Genomic DNA, 24423 nt, shown 5'->3' on the forward strand with positions numbered 1-24423 from the left:
TGACTCTCTCTTGGGTTGTCAACCATTCTGCATGATGTTCTTTGGTCATGCTATTTTCATATCTTGCTTTCCTCACTTCATATATTGCTTTTGCGAACAACTTCTGTATCAATGGATTTGGACTTTATTAATTTGTCCTCATATCTTATCTCTATTCTCCTATACCACCATTGGAGTAACTGCTTCATAGGATTGGAATCATTGATTCCACCTTCATGTGCCATTGCTTTTTTGAATTCATCAAGCTTGCCAATTAGATTGGCGAGCTTGCCAATTAGATCGTTCCATGCCTTGTGCGGACCATATCGCCAAACTTCCTTGTTCAGCAAAGTATGGACCATGAGCCTCAAGTATGTGCTGCATTCAAAAACACAGGATCCACAATTAAACTCAAAATATTACATTCACAATTTAATTGTAAAAATGAAATGGAGACCACACTGACCATACAGTGTGTAATGCAATTGAAGTCCATGCTTCTGTCATTGATGAGTTATGAAAGTTTACAACTGCCTCTTTAAATACATTAGCATCATCAAAATTGAATGTCATCTTTTGTAAAAGTGGTGCCAATTTATCAAGTGGTGCAATCCACACATTTACCTTTGCTATCTGCGTCTGTCCTCCATTGCTCCGATCAAGGACAGCCATGTGTAGTTTTTTCCATGCTTCGTACTTCTCTGGTTGTTTTACAACCAACTTACCATCTTCATCTCGTGGTGGAGATAAGAATTTCCTAGCCTTTGCTCTCCCAAAACACAGTTTGCATGGTTAATTTTCACTCTTTCCTGACTTTTTCTCGTCCTTTTTTATTTCTACTTGGCCCTAGGTACAATACAACATCAGACAAGACTTGTTCTACCTTCTTGCATGTTGCATCAGCATATCTGAAGCAAGTTGCATCTTGTAAGCAAAACACACGTACTCAAACACCAACTTCTCTATTATCCTTACTATGCAATGCAAGGTGCAAAAGTGGACCCTTGTTAATTAAGGGTATTTCTAAAATAGGATCCCACTTAGGATCTAATGACACCAACATTCCATTCCTTTGAACACACTGGTCATGTGTTGGAGCACCACGTTGTCCTATCCTTGCAATCCATTGTTTCTTCCCATCGTTTCCTTTCTTCCTGGATTTCATGCAATATAAGCAAGGGAACTCAGCTGCTGAATTTAAAACACCAAACATACATTTCAATGTTTTCAAATCACCAGCAAGATGCATTCTACCTTGTATTCACCAAATCCATCGACATGCAAAACTTCATTGTTTTGCCATCGTACAATATCTGGTATCTTTGTTAAGTTAAAAAAATATTAAGTACTTTATGGTCCTCCTTTTGGCACCTCAAATGCAGCAAGCCACCATATTTCATTCTCTGATTGCACACTGAAATATTTTGGATGTTTTGAATTAATGCTGAGATTTAATGACCTATCATTAGTGTCAAGCTAACATGTTCAAGCTTTTGGCCCTTTGTTACCATATATATAGGCAGTGATGTGTGTGAACACGCTTAGGACCGCCGAGGCACTTTTTCTCTCTTTAGGAGGTTTTTCCCCCGGCTTGTATATATGCCCATCATTCTAGGGCTAACTCATCTTTTGTACATTGACACAATCTAATACATTGTGTTGTGTGCATTCTTGCTTCTTCTTCTCCAAGCTTTGTGTGCTTTCCTACAACCCTAATTCCAACAATTGGTATCAGAGCAGGCATCGGCTCCTAGGGCTATGCCGCCAGCACCCTCCGACTCACGTTCTCCGATTGAGGTGAGCTTCACGAGCAGTTGTAGGTCCCTATACTTTGCAGATAATCCCATAAGGCTTGGCGTTCTCAGAAATTGCATCTGAGGTCGTTTCGGGCTCCATTTTTGCATTTCAAGTTCTGCACAAGTGTTTTCATCATTTTGTCCAAAAATTTCAACAGTGCAGTTTTCTATAAAACAGGCATACGTATTCTATTGTGGACCGTGCTACATAGCACAAGTTGTTTTTTGTTCAGTCTTTTCTTCATTACAGGTAGCTTTTGCATCAGTTTCAGTCAGTGGGGCCATGGCTGATAACAGCAATGATGTATTTTGCATGTTGTCTGCCTGATGACAAACTGGATGGAGACAGCAACTACCCACTTTGGGCATACATGATGCAGCATGTATGCCCAAAGTGGGTAGTTGTCTGTTGATGACAAACTGGATGGAGACAGCAACTACCCACTTTGGGCATACATGATGCAACATGTTTTGGTTGCAAAAGGAGTGTGGAACATTGTGCAGGGTATGGATGTATGTCCAGGTTCTATGGATGTAGGATCTGTTGAGGATGTTGCAGGTTCTAGCAGCTCTACTATTGCTGCTGTTTTACCCACTGCTAATGAACAAGCTTGTTGGGATGATAAAGATGCGCAGGCTCATGCCTTGATTGCACTTTTTGTCAAACGTAACATCACCCCACATATTCGTTTAGCTAAAACAGCAAAATAGGCTTGGAATATTCTAGTTGGTTCGTATGCAGGTCGTAACGAGGTAAAAATCTCTTGCTTGCGTAAAGAGCTAGAATCGAAGATTATGCACGAAGATGATGACATGAATGTTTTTCTTGCTGAGATTAAAGATCTCAAGGAATAGTTGATTTCTACAGGTGAGATTATTCCTAATCATTCTCTTGTGCAGACTGTTCTTAATGCTTTACCTGAGTCATATCAGACTTTTGCTTCCATGTGGAGACTTGTTTTACTGAGGACAGACTTGATGTTGTCAAGTATGATACTTTAGTCAATAAGCTCTTGCAAGAAGCGCAGTCTAGGCAAAACAGGGCTAGGCAGCGTGCAATTGATCAAGCATTTGTTGCTGTCCAGCAGCAGAGAAGAAGTGGGTAAGGGAGCTCCTTCCACTGTTTCTTCTCCTATTAGTAGGTCTGCAACTTCTTCTCCTTCCACAGGTAGCAACAATATGTCTGAGAAGGCTCTTGATAAAGGCAAGAAAAAAATGAGGTGCAACTATTGTAAGGCAACTGATCATGTCATTAAGAATTGCCCTAAGCTAAAGGCTAAAGAGGCAAAGAAGAAAGAGTCAAATGCAGCCACAATAGCGGATGCTTCTACAAATGCAGATTCTGCAAATGTTGTGCAGGATACAGAATGGGCGTTTAGCGTGTATTGCCAGTATGATCCATTTATACACATGATGCATGTTTGGCAGTTTCTGTTGACTCTCACGTATGGTATTTTGACAGTGGTGCTACAAAGCACATTACCTCGCATCGTGATATGTTCACTTGTCTTGAGGCTGTCCCTAATGGGAATACTATCACATGTGCCAATAATGCTTCTTACCCAGTGAAGGGCATTGGTAAAATTATGCTTACTGCTGCAAATGGCAGTGCTTTTACACTTTCAAATGCTTTGTATGTGCCAGGGATAAAGAAGAATCTATTCTCTGTCTCTGCGCCACTTGCTAGACTTGGACTTGTAGTCAAATTTGTGGATAACAGATGTACTCTTCATGATTTGACTTCTGGTGATACGATTATTGTATCTGGCACCTTGTTTTGTGGGCTGTATAGGCTCAATTCTTATGACAAGTGTGTGGAAGATTCAGCAAATGCAGTTTCTAATGAAAAGGCAGTTTGAGATGCAAAACTATGGCATGCTCGTTTTGGTCATCTGAACTTTGCTAGTTTGCTGCGTTTGCAGAAATTTGATATGGTTGCTTCATTGCCCCCTCTTGAGGCACCATTGAAACATGTTTGTGAAGGCTGTATTTTGGGCAAAATGCAGTGTTCTGCGTTTCCAAAGGATGGTTCTGTGCGGGCCACTCGCAAATTGCAACTTGTACATAGTGATGTATGTGGGCCTATGTAAACTCCGTCATTTGGTAAACACTTGTACTTCGTGACTTTCATTGATGATTACTTAAGGCATGCATGGGTATATCCACTGAAGGCAAAGTCCGAAGTGTTTTTGTGCTTCAAACAGTTTTTACTTATGGTTGAAAATGTATCCAATTGTACTGTGGGCACCCTCCGTTCTGATCGAGGGAGGGAGTACATGTCTAAAGAGTTTGATGCATTTCTGGCTAGTCGTGGGATAAAACACCAATGTACAGTGCCATATACCCCTCAGCAAAATGGTGTTGCTGAGAGGAAAAACATGTCACTTATGGAGATGGCACGATGTATAGTCAAGAGCCAAGCTTTGCCACATGCGTTTTGGCTTGAGGCTGTCATGTGTGTTGCATATGTACTCAACAGGTGTCCCACTAAGGCCTTGCAGTCTGTTACTCCATACGAAGCCTGGCATGGCAGGAAGCCTTCTATTGGTCACTTGCGTGTCTTTGGTTGCTTGGCCTATGCTTTAGTGCCTATGCAACAACGTAGAAAATTGGATGATAAGGCTGTCAAATGCATTTTTGTTAGTTACAGTGCTGAGAGCAAGGGTTACAGATTGTATCATCCACAGTCAAAGCGTATCTTGATTAGTCGAGATGTTGTTTTTGTGGAAGATGCTGTGCAGCCTTTGTGAAGAGACAGGTGTGAGCTCACGGGATGTATTTGATGCGTTATTGTGGGAATTCAAATGTAAGTCCTAATGAGGCAAATATTCAGCCTATGCAGATTTCAAACGACATCATAGATCAGCCTATTTCTGATGCAGATTTACAGGATGTAATTTATGAGGATAGGGCTAAAAATGAGCATGCTAGAGGTATGCCTAAATGGCTGGTGCAAACCTTGCGTGATAGTAAAATTGATGCAGCTATGTCTAGTCGTACTTGTTCAGGTTTTCAGCATGCCTCTTATACATCAGATTGTTATGCTTTGGCCGTGTCTAGTATGTGTGAAGAGGAAGAACCTCTTTCATTTGATGAGGCACAAAAATCACAAAATTGGTTGTCTGCAATGCAAAGTGAATATGATGGTTGTGATTTGCCTATTGGTAAAAAGGTCATTGGATGTAAGTGGGTTTTTAAGTTGAAACGAAAGCCAGATATGGCAATGTTGATCGCTATAAGGCTAGACTTATTGCAAAGGGCTATGCTCAAGAAAAGGGCATTGATTTTGATGAGACCTTTGCTCCCACTTGTTGTATGACTACCATTCACAGCATTTGTGCATTGGCAGCTCATAACGGTTGGAATGTACATCAGTTGGACATAAGTGACTGCGTTCTTGAATGGAGATTGGCATGAGAAGGTGTATCGCAACCTCGTGGTTTTGTTCAAAGAGGGCAAGAAAACAAAGTGTGCAGGTTGAAAAAGGCTTTATATGGTTTAAAGCAAGCTCAACGAGCTTGGTATGAAAAGATACATGCATATTTGACTGCACATGGTTTTCAGAATAGTCCAATAGAAAGCACTTTGTATGTTAAACACGTGGATGATGTACATCTAATCGTTGCTCTCTATGTTGACATGCTACTCACAGGACCAAATGAGAGTCATATTGCTGATTTGAAGGCTGATTTGAATGCCTCTTTTGAGATGTTAGATTTGGGGCATTTGCATCATTATTTGGGGATACAATTTAAGTAGTGCGATGGAGGTATTGCTTTGTGTCAGACAAAGTATATTGAGACATTGTTGCAGAGATTTGGCCTTGAAGACTGCAAGCCTATTGTTGCTACTCCAATGGAGACAGGTTTGAAGTTGAGTCTTCATGATGCTGGAGATCACTTTGATGTCACACTCTATCAAGCAGCTGTTGGTTGCCTCATTTATGTATGCATTACGAGGCCGAACATTCAGTTTGTAGTCTCACAAGTGAGCAGGTTTATGCATAGCCCAGGGTCTCAGCATTGGAAGGCAGTTAAACGTATCTTTCACTACTTGAGTGGCACCATACATCTTGGGTTGTTTTATCCCAAGGGGGGATCGTTGCCGCCAGATTTACATGCTTTTTCGGACTCAGATTGGGCTGGTTGCTATGACACAAGAGTGTCCACAACAAGTGGTTTTTGTTTCATGCTCGGTAGCTCATGCATATCTTGGTTGAGCAAGAAGCAACCTACTGTGGCCACTTCTAGTTGTGAAGCTAAGTACAGGGCAGCTTTCATAGCTACGGTTGAGTGTGTGTGGCTCAGACGGCTTATGGCTGACTTGGGTGTTGGACAGGAGTCTGCCACCTCTATTTACACTGATAGTCAGAGCGCATTGGCAGTTGCGAGAAACCCAGTTTTTCATGCTCGCACAAAGCACATTGAGGTGCATTATCACTATGTCAGGGAGAGACTCTCAGCAGGAGAGATCAGCTTGGCCTATGTGCCAACACAGGACAACCTCACCGATCTTTTCACAAAGGCGCTTCCACGTGAGAAGTTCGAAGCTTTCTGCAAAGCTTTGGGCTTGCTCCCCTTTGTGGATTGATCTACTTAGGGCATGGCACTTCCCTATACATGAGTGCTAGCTCTCGTTCACACCATCACTCCCAAGGGAGATTTGTTGCCATATATATAGGCAGTGATGTGTGTGAACACACTTAGGACCGCCGGGGCACTTTTTCCCTCTTTAGGAGGTTTTTTCCCCTGGCTTGTATATACGCCCATCATTCTAGGGCTAACTCATCTTTTGTACATTGACACAATCGAATACATTGTGTGTTGTGTGCATTCTTGCTTCTTCTTCTCCAAGCTTTGTGTGCTTTCCTGCAACCCTAATTCCAACACCCTTAACGACTTCACTCTCATCAAGCTTCAAAATAAATAGAAGCTTACCTCTGCACTCTTCGATAGACATGTTGTAGAACTTTACCATTGCTGCTTATAGCTTGCATACATTCAATACAAAGTTATTGTCTACATACAATTTGAAGGACACTTCCTTTGATCCAGACTTAAGCATCTGTGTATGTTCCAAATGCATTGGCTCACCAATTTTGCCTAAGATTTTTGCATTAAGATCTTTTCATGCCTGCTTTACATGGAACGGTTTAGGGATGGGCACCACCTATCTCTTGTTAAGAACAGCCTTAAACCCTGCATCCAATTACTTATAAATCATAGCATAGGATTCGGACCTAATCCCTACCTTGTCACATATGCCTTGAGCATCTGTTGTGAAGGTATTGCTTACCTCCTTCAAGCGTTCTCTTGCAACATCATCACCAATGGTCTTGAATTTGGGGTTTTCCATTGCATGCTTCACTATATCTTTGCTTAAGACCTTTGCAATTGCATCATCAACCTCTTCACTTGGATTAGAAAACATATTCTTCATGTTTGCACATTGTGCATAGACTCGCCGATTATATTGCCCACTCTCTCTGGTCAACTCATGAAGTGGTTTGATGCACCTCACACGCTCACGTGCTTGTTTGGTTTTCGTTGAGGGTCTAGCAACAACAGTCTTTGAAAGCATTGCTGCCATCTTTTTGTTGTCCTTCTCCAAACCTTGCATTTTGTAATGTAGTTCTACATTGTCTACCTCGACAACATGCATCGCATCTTGCAGACTCTGATTCTCTCTCTCCTTTTCACTTAGTAATTTTGTGAGCTCCTTAATCCTTACATCCATGCCCATCATGGTTCGCTGAACAGATGTGTAAATACTATGAGGAAGCATTTGTAGCCTCCTAGTGTATCCCAATAATCCTTAATCCTTACATCCATGCCCATCATGGTTCGCTGAACAGATGTGAGCTCCTTAATCCTTAATCCTTACATCCATGCCCATCATGGTTCGCTGAACAGATGTGTAAATACTATGAGGAAGCATTTGTAGCCTCCTAGTGTATCCCAATAACCCTGCATTACCTTCACACACATACTTAATGAAAGATGTAAGCTCACTAAATTGTGGAGGTGTTTGGGTAATTGGATTAGGTGGATAAATACACCCCTCAACCCAAAGATCGACATGTTTTTTCTCTGCATTTCTTTCTTGTTGCAATATCTCTGGTTGCTTTCTACTTGTTGCCGTCCTCTTTTCTAGCGATGCGTACTCGGCCTCCAATTGGAAGTGAATGTCTCTCTTCTTGTTTCGGCCTGCATTCTAAAATTAGCAATTGGACAAAACACAGATATTAACCAAAAATTAGCTCTAAATAAAATACAACTATTAACAAAAAAGTAGCTTTTATACATTTGTACAACTCAAAAATATAACCAAAAATAACATTATTGAACACAACTTTAACCAGATATAACTTCAATATAATTTAAAACTAAAACATAAGTTGTAATCAAAATAACACATCAAAAATAACATTATTGAACATAACTTTAACCAGATATAACTTCAATAATATTTAAAACTAAATCATAAGTTGTAATCAAAATAACACACTTATTTCACCCAAATAACACAACACATTAGGAATTTTTTGGACCCAAAAAGGGCCTCCTAAGGATTCCTGATTTTTTGGACCCAAAAAGGGCCTCCTAAGGATTCTTGATTTTAAGGGATTAGAGCTTAAAAAGCTGGGCTTAAGGGAGACAAAGGCTATGATGACCCCTATTTTTTGCCTTGCCACATCAGCCATACCCTCCTAGTTTCACTTTTTAAAGGAAATATTCTCATACTCTCTCTCTTACTTTTTGACTTTTCTCATACTTTCTCTTACTTTTTGAATTTTTTTCTTCACTCTCTACAAATTGAATCTTTCTTGTCAATTTGAAATCTCCTTTCTCATCAACTCCCACCATATCTCCCTTCCACATCAGCAAAACATTCTTGTATTTAGGTGGGCCCCAAAAAGTAAAATTTTTTATTTTTTTATTATTTTACATTTTGAGGTGAAAAAAACACCACACCCAACCAATATGTATGAATTTTTTATCTTCACTCTCTACAAATTGAATCTTTCTTGTCAGTTTGAAATCTCCTTTCTCATTAACTCCCACCATATCTCCCTTCCACATCAGCAAAACATTCTCGTATATTTAGGTGGGTCCCAAAAAGTGAAAATTTTTTATTTTTTATTTTTTTACATTTTGAGGTGGAAAAAACACCACCCAACCAATATGTATGATGAAAATAAAATTTTCCCTCCAAAAAGCTTGTAATTCAAGGATCACGTCAGAAGCCTGTCATGAGCCAGTACATCCATAACTAACTGTTAGGTCCCCACAATCCCATAAACATAACTAACTGTCAAGAAACCACTACATCCATGAGATCCTGAAATTGTGGGGACCCCAAAAATTATTATTTTTTAATTTTTCTCATAAATGTAATTTATTGATGAAAAACTCCATGTTAGTATATTTGTAAATCAAAAGTATCGTTTTCTACTTAAAAAAATGGATTTGTGTTAAACTTCCAACAGCAAAGTTTTAACAGTCTCTCTCACTCTCTCTCTCTCTCTCTCTCTCTCTCTCTCTCTCTCTCTCTCTCTCTCTCTCTCTCTCTCTCCCTCCCTCTGAGGATCTCCCTACTTTTGTTTCTTCCTCTGCTTAGCTATGGAGCCTTTGCAAGCTGTGTGTGTAGTCCCTTGTGAAGCTAGAAAACGGAAGGTTGATTTACACATTCGTATTCCTGAAGAGTATGATCTTTGGGTTGATGGGCATCTCTATCCAATTGACCCTCCATTAAGAGCAAACCCTCCTTTCCGTGATTTATCATCTTTTATGCAATTTGTTGGTGAAGGAGAGCTTGGCTTGTTAGGATACTGCAGAAGATTGACTACAAGTGGAGCTTGGCAAACCCATATTCTCCAATCTCAATTGCAAGCATCACAATAAATCAAGAAATCAAGTTTTATCAGAGGAACACTGAGTTGCTGATAAGAAGAGCCCCTTTCACTCGCACAGTGAAGGAGATTCTCCAACGATATAGAACAGAGTTCTGTGTGCAGGGGATTGCCCTTGAAGCATTGCAAGAAGCCTCCGAGGCTTACCTTGTTGGGCTTTTTGAAGACACCAACCTCCATGCAATACATGCAAAGAGGATTACCATATCTACCAAGGACATGTAACTAGCTCGGCGCATTCGAGGCGAGCGAGACACGATCTAGAGATCTTAGATGTTAACCTTCTTTTTGAAGCAACTCTTTTGTTTCAAACCCCCCCTTTGTAACAAGCCTATCTGGCTTTCATTTGTAACCTTCTAATAATTAAAATTTTAAGTTTCTCTTACAATGTCTCCGTGTCATCATGTTTGTTTAACATGGAGTGTCTATCATATGCCAGTTTATCACCCAAGGCATCAGAAATGATCCTGGAGAACTGAGGAAGCTGTGCCAGAATAGTGCGAATTTGACCTCTGCAATGGTGATGTAGGCTCAAAATTCGCACTGTGTTCTGGCACTTCTCCCCTAGCCACTCAAGATCATTTCTGATGCATTTATAATGAAGTTGAGCACACTAATTGTGAGAAACAGTAGTTTACAAGATAAAAACACCTTTAATCATGTGTAAAAATACAGTGTTTATCATCCAATGCATCAAAACTGCTCCTGGAGGACTGGGGAAGCTATGCCAGAACAGTGCAAATTTAGGCTCTACAGTGGCAATGCAAGCTCAAAATTCGCACTGTTCTGGCACTGGTCCCCTAGCCACTCAGGATCATTTCTGATACATTTATAACGAAGTTGCGTACACTAATTATGAGAAACAATAGTTTATAAGATAAAAACAGCTTTAATCATGTGTAAAATTACATTGTTCGTCATCCAATGCATCAGAATTTCTCCTGGAGGACTGGGAAGCTATGCCAGAACAGTGCGAGTTTAGGCTCTGCAGCGGCAGTGTAGGCTCAAAATTTGCATTGTTCTGGCACTGCTCCCCTAGCCACTCAGGATCATTTCTGAGTATATTAATTATAAAAAACAGTAGTTTACAAGATAAAAATACCTTTAGTCATGTGTAAAAATACGTTATTTGTCATCCAATGCATTAAAATTGCTCCTGGAGGGCTAGGGAAGCTATGCCAGAGAATAGTGCGAATTTAGGCTCTACAGTAGCGGTGCAGGCTCAAAATTTGCACTATTTTGGCACTACTCCCCCAGCCACTCAGAATCATTTCTGATGCATTTATAATGATGTTGAGTACATTTATGAAAAACAGTAATGTGTACAAGATAAAAATACCTGTTCTGGTGTGCAGTGCTCCCCCAGGCTCCCAGCGTCATTTCTGATGCATTCACAAAAACATTGATGGTATAAACTAGAAAAACAATGATATACTTGATGAAAATAAGTTTGCAAAAACTGTATTGTATTCATAATAAGAAGTGATACATTATCTTTACAAAAGCTTTCTTACAATATTAAGCTTCCTTCTCTTGTTATTGGACAGAGTGTGCTCAAGGAGTGATTGGGCTATTTCTTGAGGATCCTCTATGCCTATGCTTTTAGTTATACCTATACGAGAAAGAAGCTTACCCCTAAATCCAGAACTAAAAACATGGAAGGCAAGGGATTTTTTAATCAGAACTATACATTTGGTGCTCTGTGCCATATAAAGGCTACACAAAGCATCTTAGAGAGGGCTTTCAAAAAAAGAAGAGAGTGAAGGCAAATTGAGGAGTGTAGTCCATGTGGATAATGGCGATGCCATCCCACAGGAAGCCGACCAAGATAGTGCGCCAACGCAGCATCATGTCCATGGACCTTGGCCTGGTCTCTGTTTGCCGTCGCCGCCTCTCCCAGCAAATGCGTCAATTTCAACCACCCTCTGCAATCAAAAGAAAAATCAAAATATTTTCCTATACAAAATTCCCATGGTTGTCCCCCCTCCTTACTACGCTTCCCAATCTGTAAAAATATAGAAAGTGGCACAATAACCAGAAAGTGTAAGGGTTAATTCTAGACATGTAGTGGAATTAGATATAACTTTCTTCTTATCAACTTGAAACTTGACTCTTCCACATTGTCATCAAAGCCCATGATGCTAAAGTGTTGACACAGGTGTGCTAGGCTCCAATGCTTACTTGCTCTGCCACTCACTCAATCCATCCATTTTGCATCATCACAGCTACCTCAATAGCCATAATTTCTTCTTCTAAGGCTTGAAGTGGGATCCATGTCCCATGCTTTTACATCCATCTTTGGTAGTGTAGACGCATGTACAAAATAGAGCGTGCCTTCAAGAACCTAAAAGACATTGTAGAATCTACTACATTACACTTATACACATCACCTTGATGTAACTTCTCATTAACCTCCCAACCCTCTCCTAGTAATCCTTGAATGAGGTCAGACCATACCTCCTCATTAACCTCCCAACCCTCTCCTAGTAATCCTTGAATGAGGTCAGACCATACCTCCTTACAAATATACATTTGGTGCATTGGCATGGAATTGAACATGTGCATTGGCATGGAATTGAACATGTGCACAAAATCATGTAAAGGACAAAACCAATTTAGCCCTACTGACCTAGATGCCTTTGAAAACTTGAGTGATGTCTTGATATCACTTACCATCTTAAACTTTAAGCATAAGATGGTCCAAGCATCTGGTTTGGGCCATTCGGGATTGTTAAGAGGCGGGTTGGGGATCTCTTCTTACTTGCCAAATAAACCTGGTTTTTTATCTACAAAATATGAGTGAGAAAAGAAAAAGATATTGTTCTATACAAGATCACTTTTGGACTTTGAGATATAAACATTGCCTCTCCAATGGATGCATGCATAGCATAGAAAACTCCAGTGAAGCTTTGGAGTGGTTGTTCCTCAACATAATTAGAGGGGAAAATATCTGCAGAGAGACATAAGAAAATGGAGGATCATAAGAAAATTTGAAACAAAAAATCCAATATTAGCATGTTTTTAAACCTGTGTTTATGTTACACTCACAATTTGAAGGAAACCTTGGTCGTTGGCCTTGAATGTACAGGTCTCCAAGGGTATACACATGTTGCACTATGGCAACGAGTCCTTCCTAGTATGCTTGAAGCCTTGTAGCCGCCCCTTCCAATGATGTAGCATATTCCCCAGTTGTTAATGCACTTGATGTGGTCCCTTAGAGCTTGGCTGCATGTAGACCCAAGCCCCAACCCTGAATCTTGTTGGAGCCCAAACTCCATTCTCATCTCCTTGTGTTATATAGCACAAGCTCTTCCACCTTCTCCCTAGGTCTTCTCACATTACTGGAAGAGGCCATGGTGGTAAGAAAAGAGAAGAAGGGAAAAGAAAAGCTTGTTTTACAACAGAGGAGTGGAGAGGAGAGAAAGTTCAGGGTTTTCAGTGCAGCAATGGAAAGCTTAAAAGAGAGTTAGAGTTTGAGAATAGGCTTCCCGAACCTAGAGTAAACTAAAGAGGAGATAGAGTTTCTCCACAACAATGTAGAGGGAGGGAGCTTGAGAGAGAGAGAGAGAGAGAGAGAGAGAGAGAGAGAGGGAGATTGAGAGGGAGGGAGCTTGAGAAGGAGGGAGAGCTTGAGAGGGATGGAGTTTCTTCAGCAATGGAGAGCTTAGAAAAGGAAGAAAGAAGGAGAGGGAGCTTGACAAGGAGGAAGAGCTTGAGAGGTATGGAGTTTCTGCAGCAATGGAGAGCTTAGAAGAGGAAGAAAGAGGTTCAAAATGAGCTTTCCAAACCTAGAGTATGTTGGGGGGAAGTTTGAGAGGGAAAACACACTTTTGGGAAAAAATAAATTTTTTTAATTTTTAGGGTTTTTAATCTGCGCGGTTCTAGGTGGGGGGACCTCTAAGTGGGCCTAGGAGGTAGGGGGACAAGAGTAGTAATTAGGTCCCATTAGCAAACCAAAGCCTAGGTCCCCTAGGGTCAAAGAAGTCAAAAATGTGCACCCAGTCCTCTTCCTATTAGTCCATTCCTAATCAAAAGTTAATCTAAGAGGCCCTCTTTGGGTCCAAAAAAATTCCTAATGAATAACATCATAAATGAGAAATAATATTATTGAACATAACATATAGACTTCAATATATCCTAAAACCAAATCATAACTATTAATCAACAATTAAGTTTCACAAACTTCTTTCACTGAGAGAATCACTAATAAACAATCTAAATAGCACAGAAATAGCATCCTTAAACTCAACTATTATCTGCTATTACACACATGACTAAATCACATTTAGAACAATAAGATGGTCAAAATAGAAAAGAAAACAAAATAACTTAGACAATATCAAATCATAACAAAACAATCCAAATAACACAGAAATAACATCATTAAACTCAACTATTATCTTCTATTTCACACGAGTAAATCATATTTAGAATAACAAGATTAACATTAATAGAAAAGAAAACATAATAATTCAAACAAAATTAAACCATAATAATTCAGACAAAATTAAACCATAACAAAACAACATAATAGATAACAGTAATGATCATACCTCCATTGCTCTCTTGTTCTTGAATCTTTTGCAAAGATTGAACAGAAATAGCCACAAAATAGCCTTCGCCACACCGAATGGGGACATAACATATTATTGAACATAACATAACATATAAACTTCAATATATCCTAAAACTAAATCATAACTATTAATCAACAATTATATTTCACAAACTTCTTTCACTCAGAAAATCACTAATAAACAATCTAAATAACACAAAAATAGCATCCTTAAACTCAACTATTATCTACTATTTTACACATGACTAAATCACATTTCGAACAATAAGATGGTCAAAATAGAAAAGAAAAAAAAATAACTCAGATAATATTAAATCATAACAAAACAATCCAAATAGCACAGAAATAACATCATTAAACTCAACTATTATCTTCTATTTCACACATGACTAAATTACATTTAGAATAACAAGATTAACATTAATAGAAAAGAAAACATAATAACTCAGACAAAATTAAACCATAACAAATCAACATAACAGATAACAGTAATAAGCATACCTCCATTGCTCTCTTGTTCTTGATTCTTTGGTAGAAATTGATAAACAGAAAGATGATTGAAGGGGAAGATGAATATGTGGTTCCAACTAAAGGGCACCCAGTAATCAACCTACCCTTCAATTTCCAAAAGAGAAGAAACCCCATGATTGAGAATATCTAAACTCATTAATATGGTTTAGGGTTTTGAGGATAGGTGGTCATAACATTGAAGATGGACAGTACTACGATAAAATAATAGGTGAATCTCTTTTTAAAAAAATATAAAGAGATCTCCTTGATTCTACAAGAGCTAATATTATAACATTATTTTAGAATCTTTTTCTAGAGAGAGAGAAGTGAGAGAAACCCCTTAAGGGGCAAAATGGAGAGTCCATATTTCTCCTAATAATGCAACCTCCACACCTGTCAACAAATAAGGACCAAATTGAACTTTCATATACTATTGCTAGTCCACCCTATGATCATGACCTCGCCCCTCAAGAAGCTCCTACTCTCATCAATGCAACCTGGCCATCCTCTCTGCCTTCCTTTCCTCCCAAATCCAAATGCCCATTGGAACCTTGTTAAAACGTAGTTCAAATTTATGGAATGACCTTCGGGATTGGATGTAACATAAACTCTAGATTTCTATAGACGAGGGCGCTACCTCAGATTCCTCGGATGAATATGAGCCCCATCATCCAGACTTACTCCATCACCACCACCCACAACCCAAAGGTGCACCAACAATTCGTGTATCAATGCATTGGGACAATACTTTGAAGGTGATGAGACACAAACGTAGCATTGCCCATTTCCTATAATGGTGGACATGTGGTCAAAGGCATCCTAGATGAAGGTGTTGGCATAAGCATCCTCACAGAAACATACAAGGAACATTGGGGCCAACCACCACATTGGTGGGATCAAGCTTGCAGATGGGAATTTTGCAAAACCCCTAGGCCTAGTGCATGGCCTCAAGGTCAAAGTCTGTGAAATGACATTCCACCTCACATTTGTGGTCATGGGCTTTCGTAATGCTGCCTATGATGCCATCTTGTGTTGACCCTTCATGAGACAAACCCGACTAATCCACGACTGGGACATGCATCATGTCTACCTTCACAAAGGGTCTCAAACACTTAAGGTCAATTTATATACCTGGCACTCACATCCCATGGCCAACGCTCCCTTTGATGAAGACTATATAACCACCGCCACAAGAGCAATGATCTCTTGGTTTGCGATGCTTGTCATCAAGCCCTTGATGACACGAGGGTGCCATGCACAGTTGCTTCTGTCAATAGTGATGAAGTTGGCCATACTAGCTAAAACTTCTTGCTACAATTGATACCACCCCCCAGCCCTGGTTCGCAAACTCGGCACACAATTCGTGCTCGCAAATGGCAAAACTCTTCTCATGAACCCTACAAAGCCATTACCTTACACCCTCAGTGAAGTGTTGCTCCACAACCTAAAACAACCACCCTTCAGGTCTTCCCCTTTGGTTGAAACATGCAAAGAAAACATGCCTTGTTGTCTCCCACAGCTAGCGATAATCTTTTGCCATGGGAAACATGGGTCTCTTTGGGCAAACTATCTCTTAAAATTGCCCCATGCCAAAGTTTAATTTCCTAGTGGGACAACACATACAAAGCCTTAGGTATTTTACACAAACTATACATACTGTAGCTAACCCATTGGTGAAACAAAAGAAGCAGTCGTTCTTAGCGGAAGCTGGGTCCAGAACGCTACAATTAACTAAGCTAACAACACAACTACCCTCAAGCTTCCACAGGGCAAGGTAAAAATGATCCTTTAGGATAGGGAGTGCATCGACTCTGATCCTATGGCCCCACCAAGTGCTTCCACAAAGGGTATTCTCACACCTCCCCAACAACTGGTACGTCTTCCCACTGCCCCTAACTACCACCAAAACTCAACCCACCACGGATATGGACTTACAACGGTGGCAAGCCCATATATATCCGCACCAAGCTCATATTCTTGGAGGCGTGGAAAGCTCTTGGAAAACTTACATTCAAATCTCACGTGAAATGCGTCTAATGAGTGTTGGGTATTTCATTCCTAAAATATCTATCAAAAATAACCATTTGGAGTGCAGATTTCATGTCATTGATGCAAGGGCACTCCAAGGCCAAATTATTATTGGAAAAGAGTGGATTGATGTCACTGCCAAAGCAATTGGCGTAAAGAAACGGCCACCATGGAAATCAACGGCAAAAAGGCCATTGTCCTCTTATGTCCCCAAGGGGAAATCATCCACACACCCTCACCCTCGACTGCCCTTCCCCCTCACACCCCCTCCTCATCACCGGCACTCTCCCCTATTCCCCCACCCCATGCCTCACCAAAGCTGATCAATCAGCCACTGTCAACACCATCCACCACCAATGACAATCAAGCCTCGTCGCGTCAGCGACATTGCCCCTCAACTCTACTACTTCAACCACCCACACTGCAAGCACCCGGACCTCATATCTTTATCATGACAAGCAATGGTGGGTGCCCAAGAATCTTCCTGCCTCTCAGGGATTCTACGATGGCTCCACAGAACTATGGATCCCCAGACGGCCATCTCTAAAACCCAAACTCAGAAAGCCAACAAACACCAATCCTAAGACAAAGCTTCAACATTGACTAGTCCTCGACCACCTATTTTATGAGTGCAAGGCTACTATGAAGGCAACACTCGCCTCTGGCTACCCGAGCATGCTACTTGTGCTCATCCACCCCACAACAACTCCCTAAGAAGCCACGACACAAACGGTCCCACAACCATGGATTTGGCAATCCCAAGCACAACGAAGCCAACAACGTTGGGTGCCTACCAATGTGCTCAAAGCACAAGGCTTCCATGAAGGCAAAACACACCTCTAGCTCCCCAAGCCACAATCAAAAGCCTCTGCTCCCCGCGTCGACAAACACCTTATAGCTCAAAGCCTTATTGACGAAAAGGCTGGAAGTCTCCCCAACCACCACGGACCTACATCACTCGACAGCATTGGGTTCCCAAATGTCTCTTAGAAGCCCAAGGCTTCCATGATGGCAATTCCATCATTTGGCTCCCAAGGCATACTCCTCAGCAGTTTGCCCAAACCACACCCACCACGCCAGTACCTATCCAATCGACAAAGATGGTTTGCGAACCAATGGGCAAGCAAGTCTCCTCCTCCTCAACAAAATCCTCCAGACTTGCCCACACCCAACCCATGGGCACTCCAAAGCTCAATTTTCCCAACCCTTTCAGCCCACGGAGCCTCCTCCATGAAGCTCCACCTCGCCCCTCGACTTTGTCACCAAACCAAGAGGCAGTGCTACACATGGTAGAGTTTATCCAACCACTCAAAGATAAACTCAAAGGTAAGCTCATAACTCTAGACACATGAGCCACTCAGTATAAAACTCTCTTTAGGGATGCTGACCAATAAACACATGTTAAAAAAAAAAGAGTCTCTAGGTGATTAGTACCACGGGTGAACCTTTTTCCCTCACTCATGCACAACACCTGCAAATCTCACTGGGCTCTGTCCTATGCACACACATTGCATAAAGCTTCATCATCGAGCCATCCAGGTACATCTCTGGATGATGGTGGGTGCAACCTGGTCCATGGTATGACCCATTGCCTAGATCTGTTTAATCACCCTTGCTTCACTCGAATAATGGTGCTCCATGCCTAATCAATACTACCCTTAACTTCTTCGGCTCCACATGTATGGATCCTCAACCTTGACTACCACTCCTATCAACACAGGATCCCAGAGCTCCAATGATAGAAGAAGGCAACACACTAAAAGAAAAAGAGAGAACACCACAGCCCAACATCCACGGGAGCCAAGATACCCATCACGGTGTCTTAACAAAGATGCTAGAGCTTCATGAACATCGCCATTGACATACATCATCTCAGAGTGCAAGCAGCCTCCTTGTCCCTCCAGAATTCCCCCCTCGCCATTTGCTTACTAACCCCATTGTTTTACTAACTCCTCTTTACTCATACCACCTACCAATGGGATACTGGTCATTAAGTATTCCATGCTAGTCTACTCATTCCAGTACTCTGAGCCTCTAATGAGGATGTCCCGCCATAAAGGAGATTTTTAAAAAAAACAAAATAAAGAGTACTACTAGACACATCCAACAATGAAAACTAATAAGAGCCCACATGACCAGCTAGATAATCGCCAGTACTCCACTAACTTCTTTCCATCTTACTAACTCCCCCACCCTCTCTCATTTCTGGAGCGAGACAGGAGAACCATCCAAGTGTGACACTTCCCCGCGTGCCTCGACATCCATCACCAATTACAAGGAGGCGATCGACTTTAGGAAGGGGAGTATGTCAACCACATATTGGTTAACACATTCCTATGACAACTATGTCCACACACACTTATGGGCGTCGGCACTATATATTGTAAATTCCGTCATTTGATGAGGAAAAATCCCTAAAGATGCTCCCAAGTATTGAGCTTCAATGGATAGACAAGAGGATCTTGGTTAGATGGCCAAACCATAGAGAAAAGCCCTGTAACTATGTTTTGGGTGCCCCATGTCACTTACTTTTGGGTAGCAGCCTAGTGGGAAAAGGCTTGGAACTATAAAAGCCGATTTATCTTGTTTGTAACTCATTCTCCCATTTGTGCAATAGAAGTGGAGTGTTCTCTCTTTCCCTCTCTCTTGTAACTCTAATCTAGTATGTGTGGTGTGATTAGGGTTAGGATTTGGGAGTGATTAGTGCTAATCACTTGTTCCCTCTTGCTTCCTCTCTCTCTCTCTCTCTCTCTTTCTTGAGTGATTAGGCTAACCAATATGATCCTCTTCTGATAGAGATTCCACACGATCTTCACGAGAGAGTTTACATCACCCATTGGATTAGAGCAACCGCCCCTCGGTGTGACAAAGTGTGGGAGGACGGCGGTGATGAGCGCGGCTACGGTGGAGCTCTTGAGCCTAGCTTGAGCTCTACGGATAGGCAACTTCCCATGCCACGTTAGGGTAGGGTTTCCTTAACACCAATAAAATGGGTGGGAATCAGATTGGATTATCCATAAGAATGGAAGAATTAAGGGCACCCTAATTGGCAGGAACATGGGTAAGCCATAAACTATGGGTGGCTTGCCGGAGATAGACAAAGGGTCTTAGGTGCTTCTTGAGTCCCTTTTTAAAGTGTTCATGGTTGTTTCATCCGCTTGCTTGAATCGTGGCGATGTCGATAGAAATTAGAGAAGCATTATAGAGCTTCTACAACTTGGGGGTGAGATTTTGAAATGCCAGCCTTGGGCATGCAGTGTTGCTTTGGCCTTTTGGGCATCTCTACCTCGCTTGATTAGTACATACCTTAGATGGAGATGCCGAGCATGGTTGATTGAATCATCGATGAGTGTGAGGATTGTCACAATTGTGATTCATGATGGAAAGAGGATTGGAATGAGTAAGAACGAGACTGAATGAAGAAGACGAGACCAAGCAGGACAAATGGATTGAAGGCGGACATCGAAGATGTTGGCAAGGAGCAAGAATGGGCTCGGATGTCGAAGTGCCTTGATAAGGTGCGGTGGCGACCATAGATGTGATCGGTAAAAGGCATGACTGCATGGATGGGTATCGGATTGATCCCAAGGTAGGAGGACTATCCGAGCATATGTGCCTAAGTGTCAGTGGCAAAAGAATATGGCATCATCCACTGCCATGATGTGCGCAGAAGGGTTCCTTGTGCGCAATGGATTAAGTCCTTAGGCTTTGGGTAAGTGCATGATCGTTATGTGGTGAGTGCATGTTCGATAATGTTTTGGACACTCCCGTGGACTTTCTGGGAGACTACCTGTAAATAACCACCTCTACCCTCTATAGCGAGTGCTCTGCCCACTCAGTGGGAAGCTAAAATAAGTAGTAAAAAAAGGGTGAAGTGGTTACATTCACTTATTACCAATTTTTTGGGAAGATGTGGACGTCGACACATTAAGTTAGTCGTGGCTTGTCAAAATGCTGATAGCGACTGTATGAGAGCATCATCTCATCAAAAGCATTGTGCCGATGATGATGATGTTGCTTTGTTAGCATAGTGCCAAGATTGATGTTTCGATGGCTTGGCCATATGACCAGGAGGCTTATTATTGTTGGCAGAGAGGCCAAGGTTTATATTAGGGAAGAGGATGGGGAGGCCGACTTCTTTTTTGTTCTACAAAAGTTTAAGCCCTGGCCTACTTCAAAACAGCAGTTTCTTCAAGAATATGGCGTTAGTAAATAGTTATGCACGTGCTCGAAGATAGCGTCAATGTGGAGTAGGCATAAAGTCTCTCTTTCAATCCCTCTTTGCTTTCTCGCAAGCATTCTCTCATCCTCTCAATGCTTCTTTCACACACAAATCAAGGAGCCTGGCATGTTGACGTCAAAAAAGATTACACTAGTATCCAATAAAAGGTGCAAGGTCTACGTATACCCAGTCCCAAGATAAAATGCATTACACCATCATTGTAAAATGCTATAGAAGAGAGTCATTAGCTCATGAGCATAAGTAGTCATTATTCATGAGAATTAATCAAATTTCATGCTCTCTTTGTAAATGCGTACATACAAGCGAATGCATTTAACAATTTAACACCTTAACAGAAAACATAACAGTTTATCTCTTTATCAAGATCAACTTGATTTTTTAAAGCTAGTTCTAAAATTTTAACTTAACCGTACCTACTTAAAAGATCATTTCTCTTTCTCACTAGGATCACTTCTTCTTTCTCTAAAATTCTCCTTGTAGAATTCTTCTCTCTAGAATAATTTGCATCAATGATCAAAAAGATTTATAAACATCCCCATATAAATAACTTCTAATTAATCTAGAGCATTTCTTACACCTTAAGCTATTTTCTCTCTCTAGAATCTTAATACATTTTTCTCTCTCTAAATTCCTAATCCCTTTCTCTCTCTAGCCCTAAGGCTATCCCTAAAATAAACCTTATTCTAAAATCTTTATTAACTTCTTAAGTTAATTCTCCTATGAGGGATCAATGTACAATCTATGTGCAAATTTGTGTGCATTCTCAATGTACACATTTATGTGCACATTTGTGTCAATGTACACATTTATGTGAATAATTTAGTGGACATCTCAATTCAACCCTAAATAATATATAAAATCAAGGAAATTTATCTTACCCTACCTAAGTCTCAACCTCATAAATTTTTAGTACGCAAATATCAAAATTTAATGTTTTACATCTTAGTCTACATTATATCTTAAGGTCAATTTTTCAAATTAACTTAAGGTAATTTCTACAGTCAAACAATTTTTTGGTATCTAAGAGCATGTACACAAAATATTCCCAACTAAAAAATTAATCTAATCCTTTAATCTAAATCATTTTCATGCCTTAGTACCAATAGAATGCTCATTTAGATGATTTGATTAACTTCTTTGCACATAGCCTTGTGAAAACTTAAAGCCTAGGTGAAATCCTGGGGTTTCACATAATTATTTTTAAAGAGAATACTTTATTAATAATAATTCACTTTAGACCAATAAAAAGCAAGAGAAATACAAGGAAAAGGTTAAAAATGAGCTATAAATGCAAACCTACACACCTATAAATGCAAACCTACACACCTGTAAATGCCCTAGCAAGAGCTTTGTAAAACTTACACCGTTCTAGGATGTATTGAGTTGAGGAGGTCGTCAAATTCTCTGGAGATGGGAGCTCCTCCTTCATACTGTCAAAGCTCAATTAGGGGAGTCCCCGATGTACAAACAAACACCTTCAGAAGTCCCCCCCAAAAAAAAACGCGACTTTAAAACATAACTCTCCATGAATGGAGCATGCCTGTTATGTTTTATCAACAAGGCTCCATGACCTCAAGGTTACTTAGTTAGAGTAAGGATAAAGAACCAACCAAGCTTGTGGTTGTTTAAGATCGCTGAAGGGTACACTGCTATTGTACACAACTTACAGGACTCGCGAGGCGGCATCAAACCCAAGCCAAAGGGGGAGAGAGTGTGTGTGTGTGTGCGCGCGTGCGCGTGCGTGCGTGTGTTTTTAACTGGTGGCGGAAGAGGGTGAGGGTGAGCGTGAGAGGTCGAGCCAGCTTGTGATGGAGCCATTTTCGAGACGGATGTAGGTGCTGACACGGAAGGGCTCCTCCACCACCTCTAGAATCCGGGCACCCCTGGTCCACGAGCCATAGCCTCCATACCCCGTGTGCCTAGCAAAGCATAGGTACATCATGCCCTGCTCCAGGGGGCAGCACCAATCGAGCCCGTGGTTGTGCCCCACAAACGATGCCTGCTTTGCCGTGGACCGTGGTGAGTTCATCATCATAACCTATGCTCGATTAAAGCACAAACCATAAAGAAAATAGAGCTACCCACCTTCATGGAACTTCTCGTGGAGACAAGCTCCATGAAGCCAAGCTCGGAGACTTGGGGGTCGACTGCCTCGAGATTGATGGCGCCTACGCAGGGGGTTTGGATTGGCGAGCCCGGAGTAGGAGCAACGTTGGCATAGGCTCGGGTGGGAATGTGCCAAAACGCCAGTTCTGGGATTCTGCAAAACAATTACGCAGTTAACATCCTTGCTAAAGAAGAGCATTAAGCTGGTTACAATTAATTAAATCCAGGGTTCTGTTGAGCTTAACGACTGTTTCATAATTGTGACCTCTGGTCTGGGTTAAGCTCAGTGGCGATTGCTTGAAACCAGGCTGCCTGCCGAGCCGAGATGAGCTCTGGATAAGACCCTCCGCCTGAGTCCAAGAAGTACAAGATCAAAGAGGCTGCAGCAGGGCTACTTGAGTTGTGCGGGAAAATCTGGAGAGCGTAATTCGAAACGCTTGGCCACAGAGCCTTGGAGCTCGCCGTGGACATTGATCCCACATGCCTCATGTCATGGGCCATCAGCTCAGCTCGCGTTGTGCCCCTGAAGTAGTCCTGGATGTCGTTCTCCCCTGTGAAACCCATAATAATGTGCTCGTAAGCTCGTTGTTGGCCTTAAGCACCCAAGTATAATTAGCGTTAATCGTGTGTGATCGTTAGCCCCATGTACCAGGAATGCCAGCGTTGCCGAACCAGTCCATAGGCCATTCGAAGGGCATGTCGTCGTGGTTACCAAAGACGGAGACCCATGGGATATTCCTCTGTGAGGTTGCGCAGATGGCTTGGTTCCAGTACTTAGTGGCATTTGGGCAAGCCATATTGTTTGCCGTTAAGATGTCTCCGAGAAAGATGACGAGATCTGAGAGAGCAAAAGGGAAGGGGGGTAGATGTGGGTTCAGCCAAAATCTCTCTCTCTCACGCGTGTGCGCGCACACACACACAGATCCCCCTTGTACTTACCTGGTCTCTCGGCATCGAGAACATAGGACATGACGCGTTCCGAGTTAAGGTCCTGGAGGGGACCCCACTCCTCGGCGGCACCTTCCCCAAAGTGCAGATCTGCAAACAAGGCAATCTTGAACCTGTTGTCGCGGAACTGCAGATTGGCTGCCGCGCACCCGGGCAGCGACGCGCGAAAGGCCCAGCCGCACAAAAGGAATAAGCAGCAGAGAAAAGCGGAGGGCGGAGGAGCCATTGCAATCCCTCTCAGCTCTGTAGAGGGCGAGGACGGACGCACATAAAAATTGTCCCGATAACTCTCGCCTTTGTTGTTGGCTAGGTGGAGATGATGAAA

At 41.6% G+C, this 24423-nt stretch overlaps 1 protein-coding gene across 3 annotated transcripts; it reads right to left on the reverse strand.

Moving 5' to 3' along the window:
* Positions 1-24423, reverse strand: LOC147638808 (putative inactive purple acid phosphatase 16). Of its 3 annotated transcripts, XR_015263768.1 has the most exons (7): positions 24090-24423; positions 23800-23988; positions 23416-23701; positions 23130-23304; positions 22655-23043; positions 22407-22474; positions 1-357 (listed from the first exon to the last, which is right to left on the reverse strand). XR_015263768.1 is itself a non-coding variant. In XM_086784640.1 (5 exons), the coding sequence occupies exons 1-5, from the start codon at positions 24322-24324 to the stop codon at positions 22798-22800; spliced, it is 1131 nt and encodes a 376-aa protein (XP_086640766.1). In that variant the 5' UTR covers positions 24325-24423; the 3' UTR covers positions 22313-22797. The 3 variants fall into 3 exon arrangements, 1 of the variants encoding a protein (XP_086640766.1); XR_015263767.1 differs by lacking the exon at positions 1-357 and having other exon boundaries at positions 22320-22474; XM_086784640.1 differs by lacking the exon at positions 1-357 and having other exon boundaries at positions 22313-23043.

Source organism: Cibotium barometz, chromosome 4 (assembly GCF_041138505.1).
Source record: "Cibotium barometz isolate CiBa-2024 chromosome 4, ASM4113850v1, whole genome shotgun sequence".
Taxonomy (NCBI): Eukaryota; Viridiplantae; Streptophyta; class Polypodiopsida; order Cyatheales; family Cibotiaceae; genus Cibotium; species Cibotium barometz.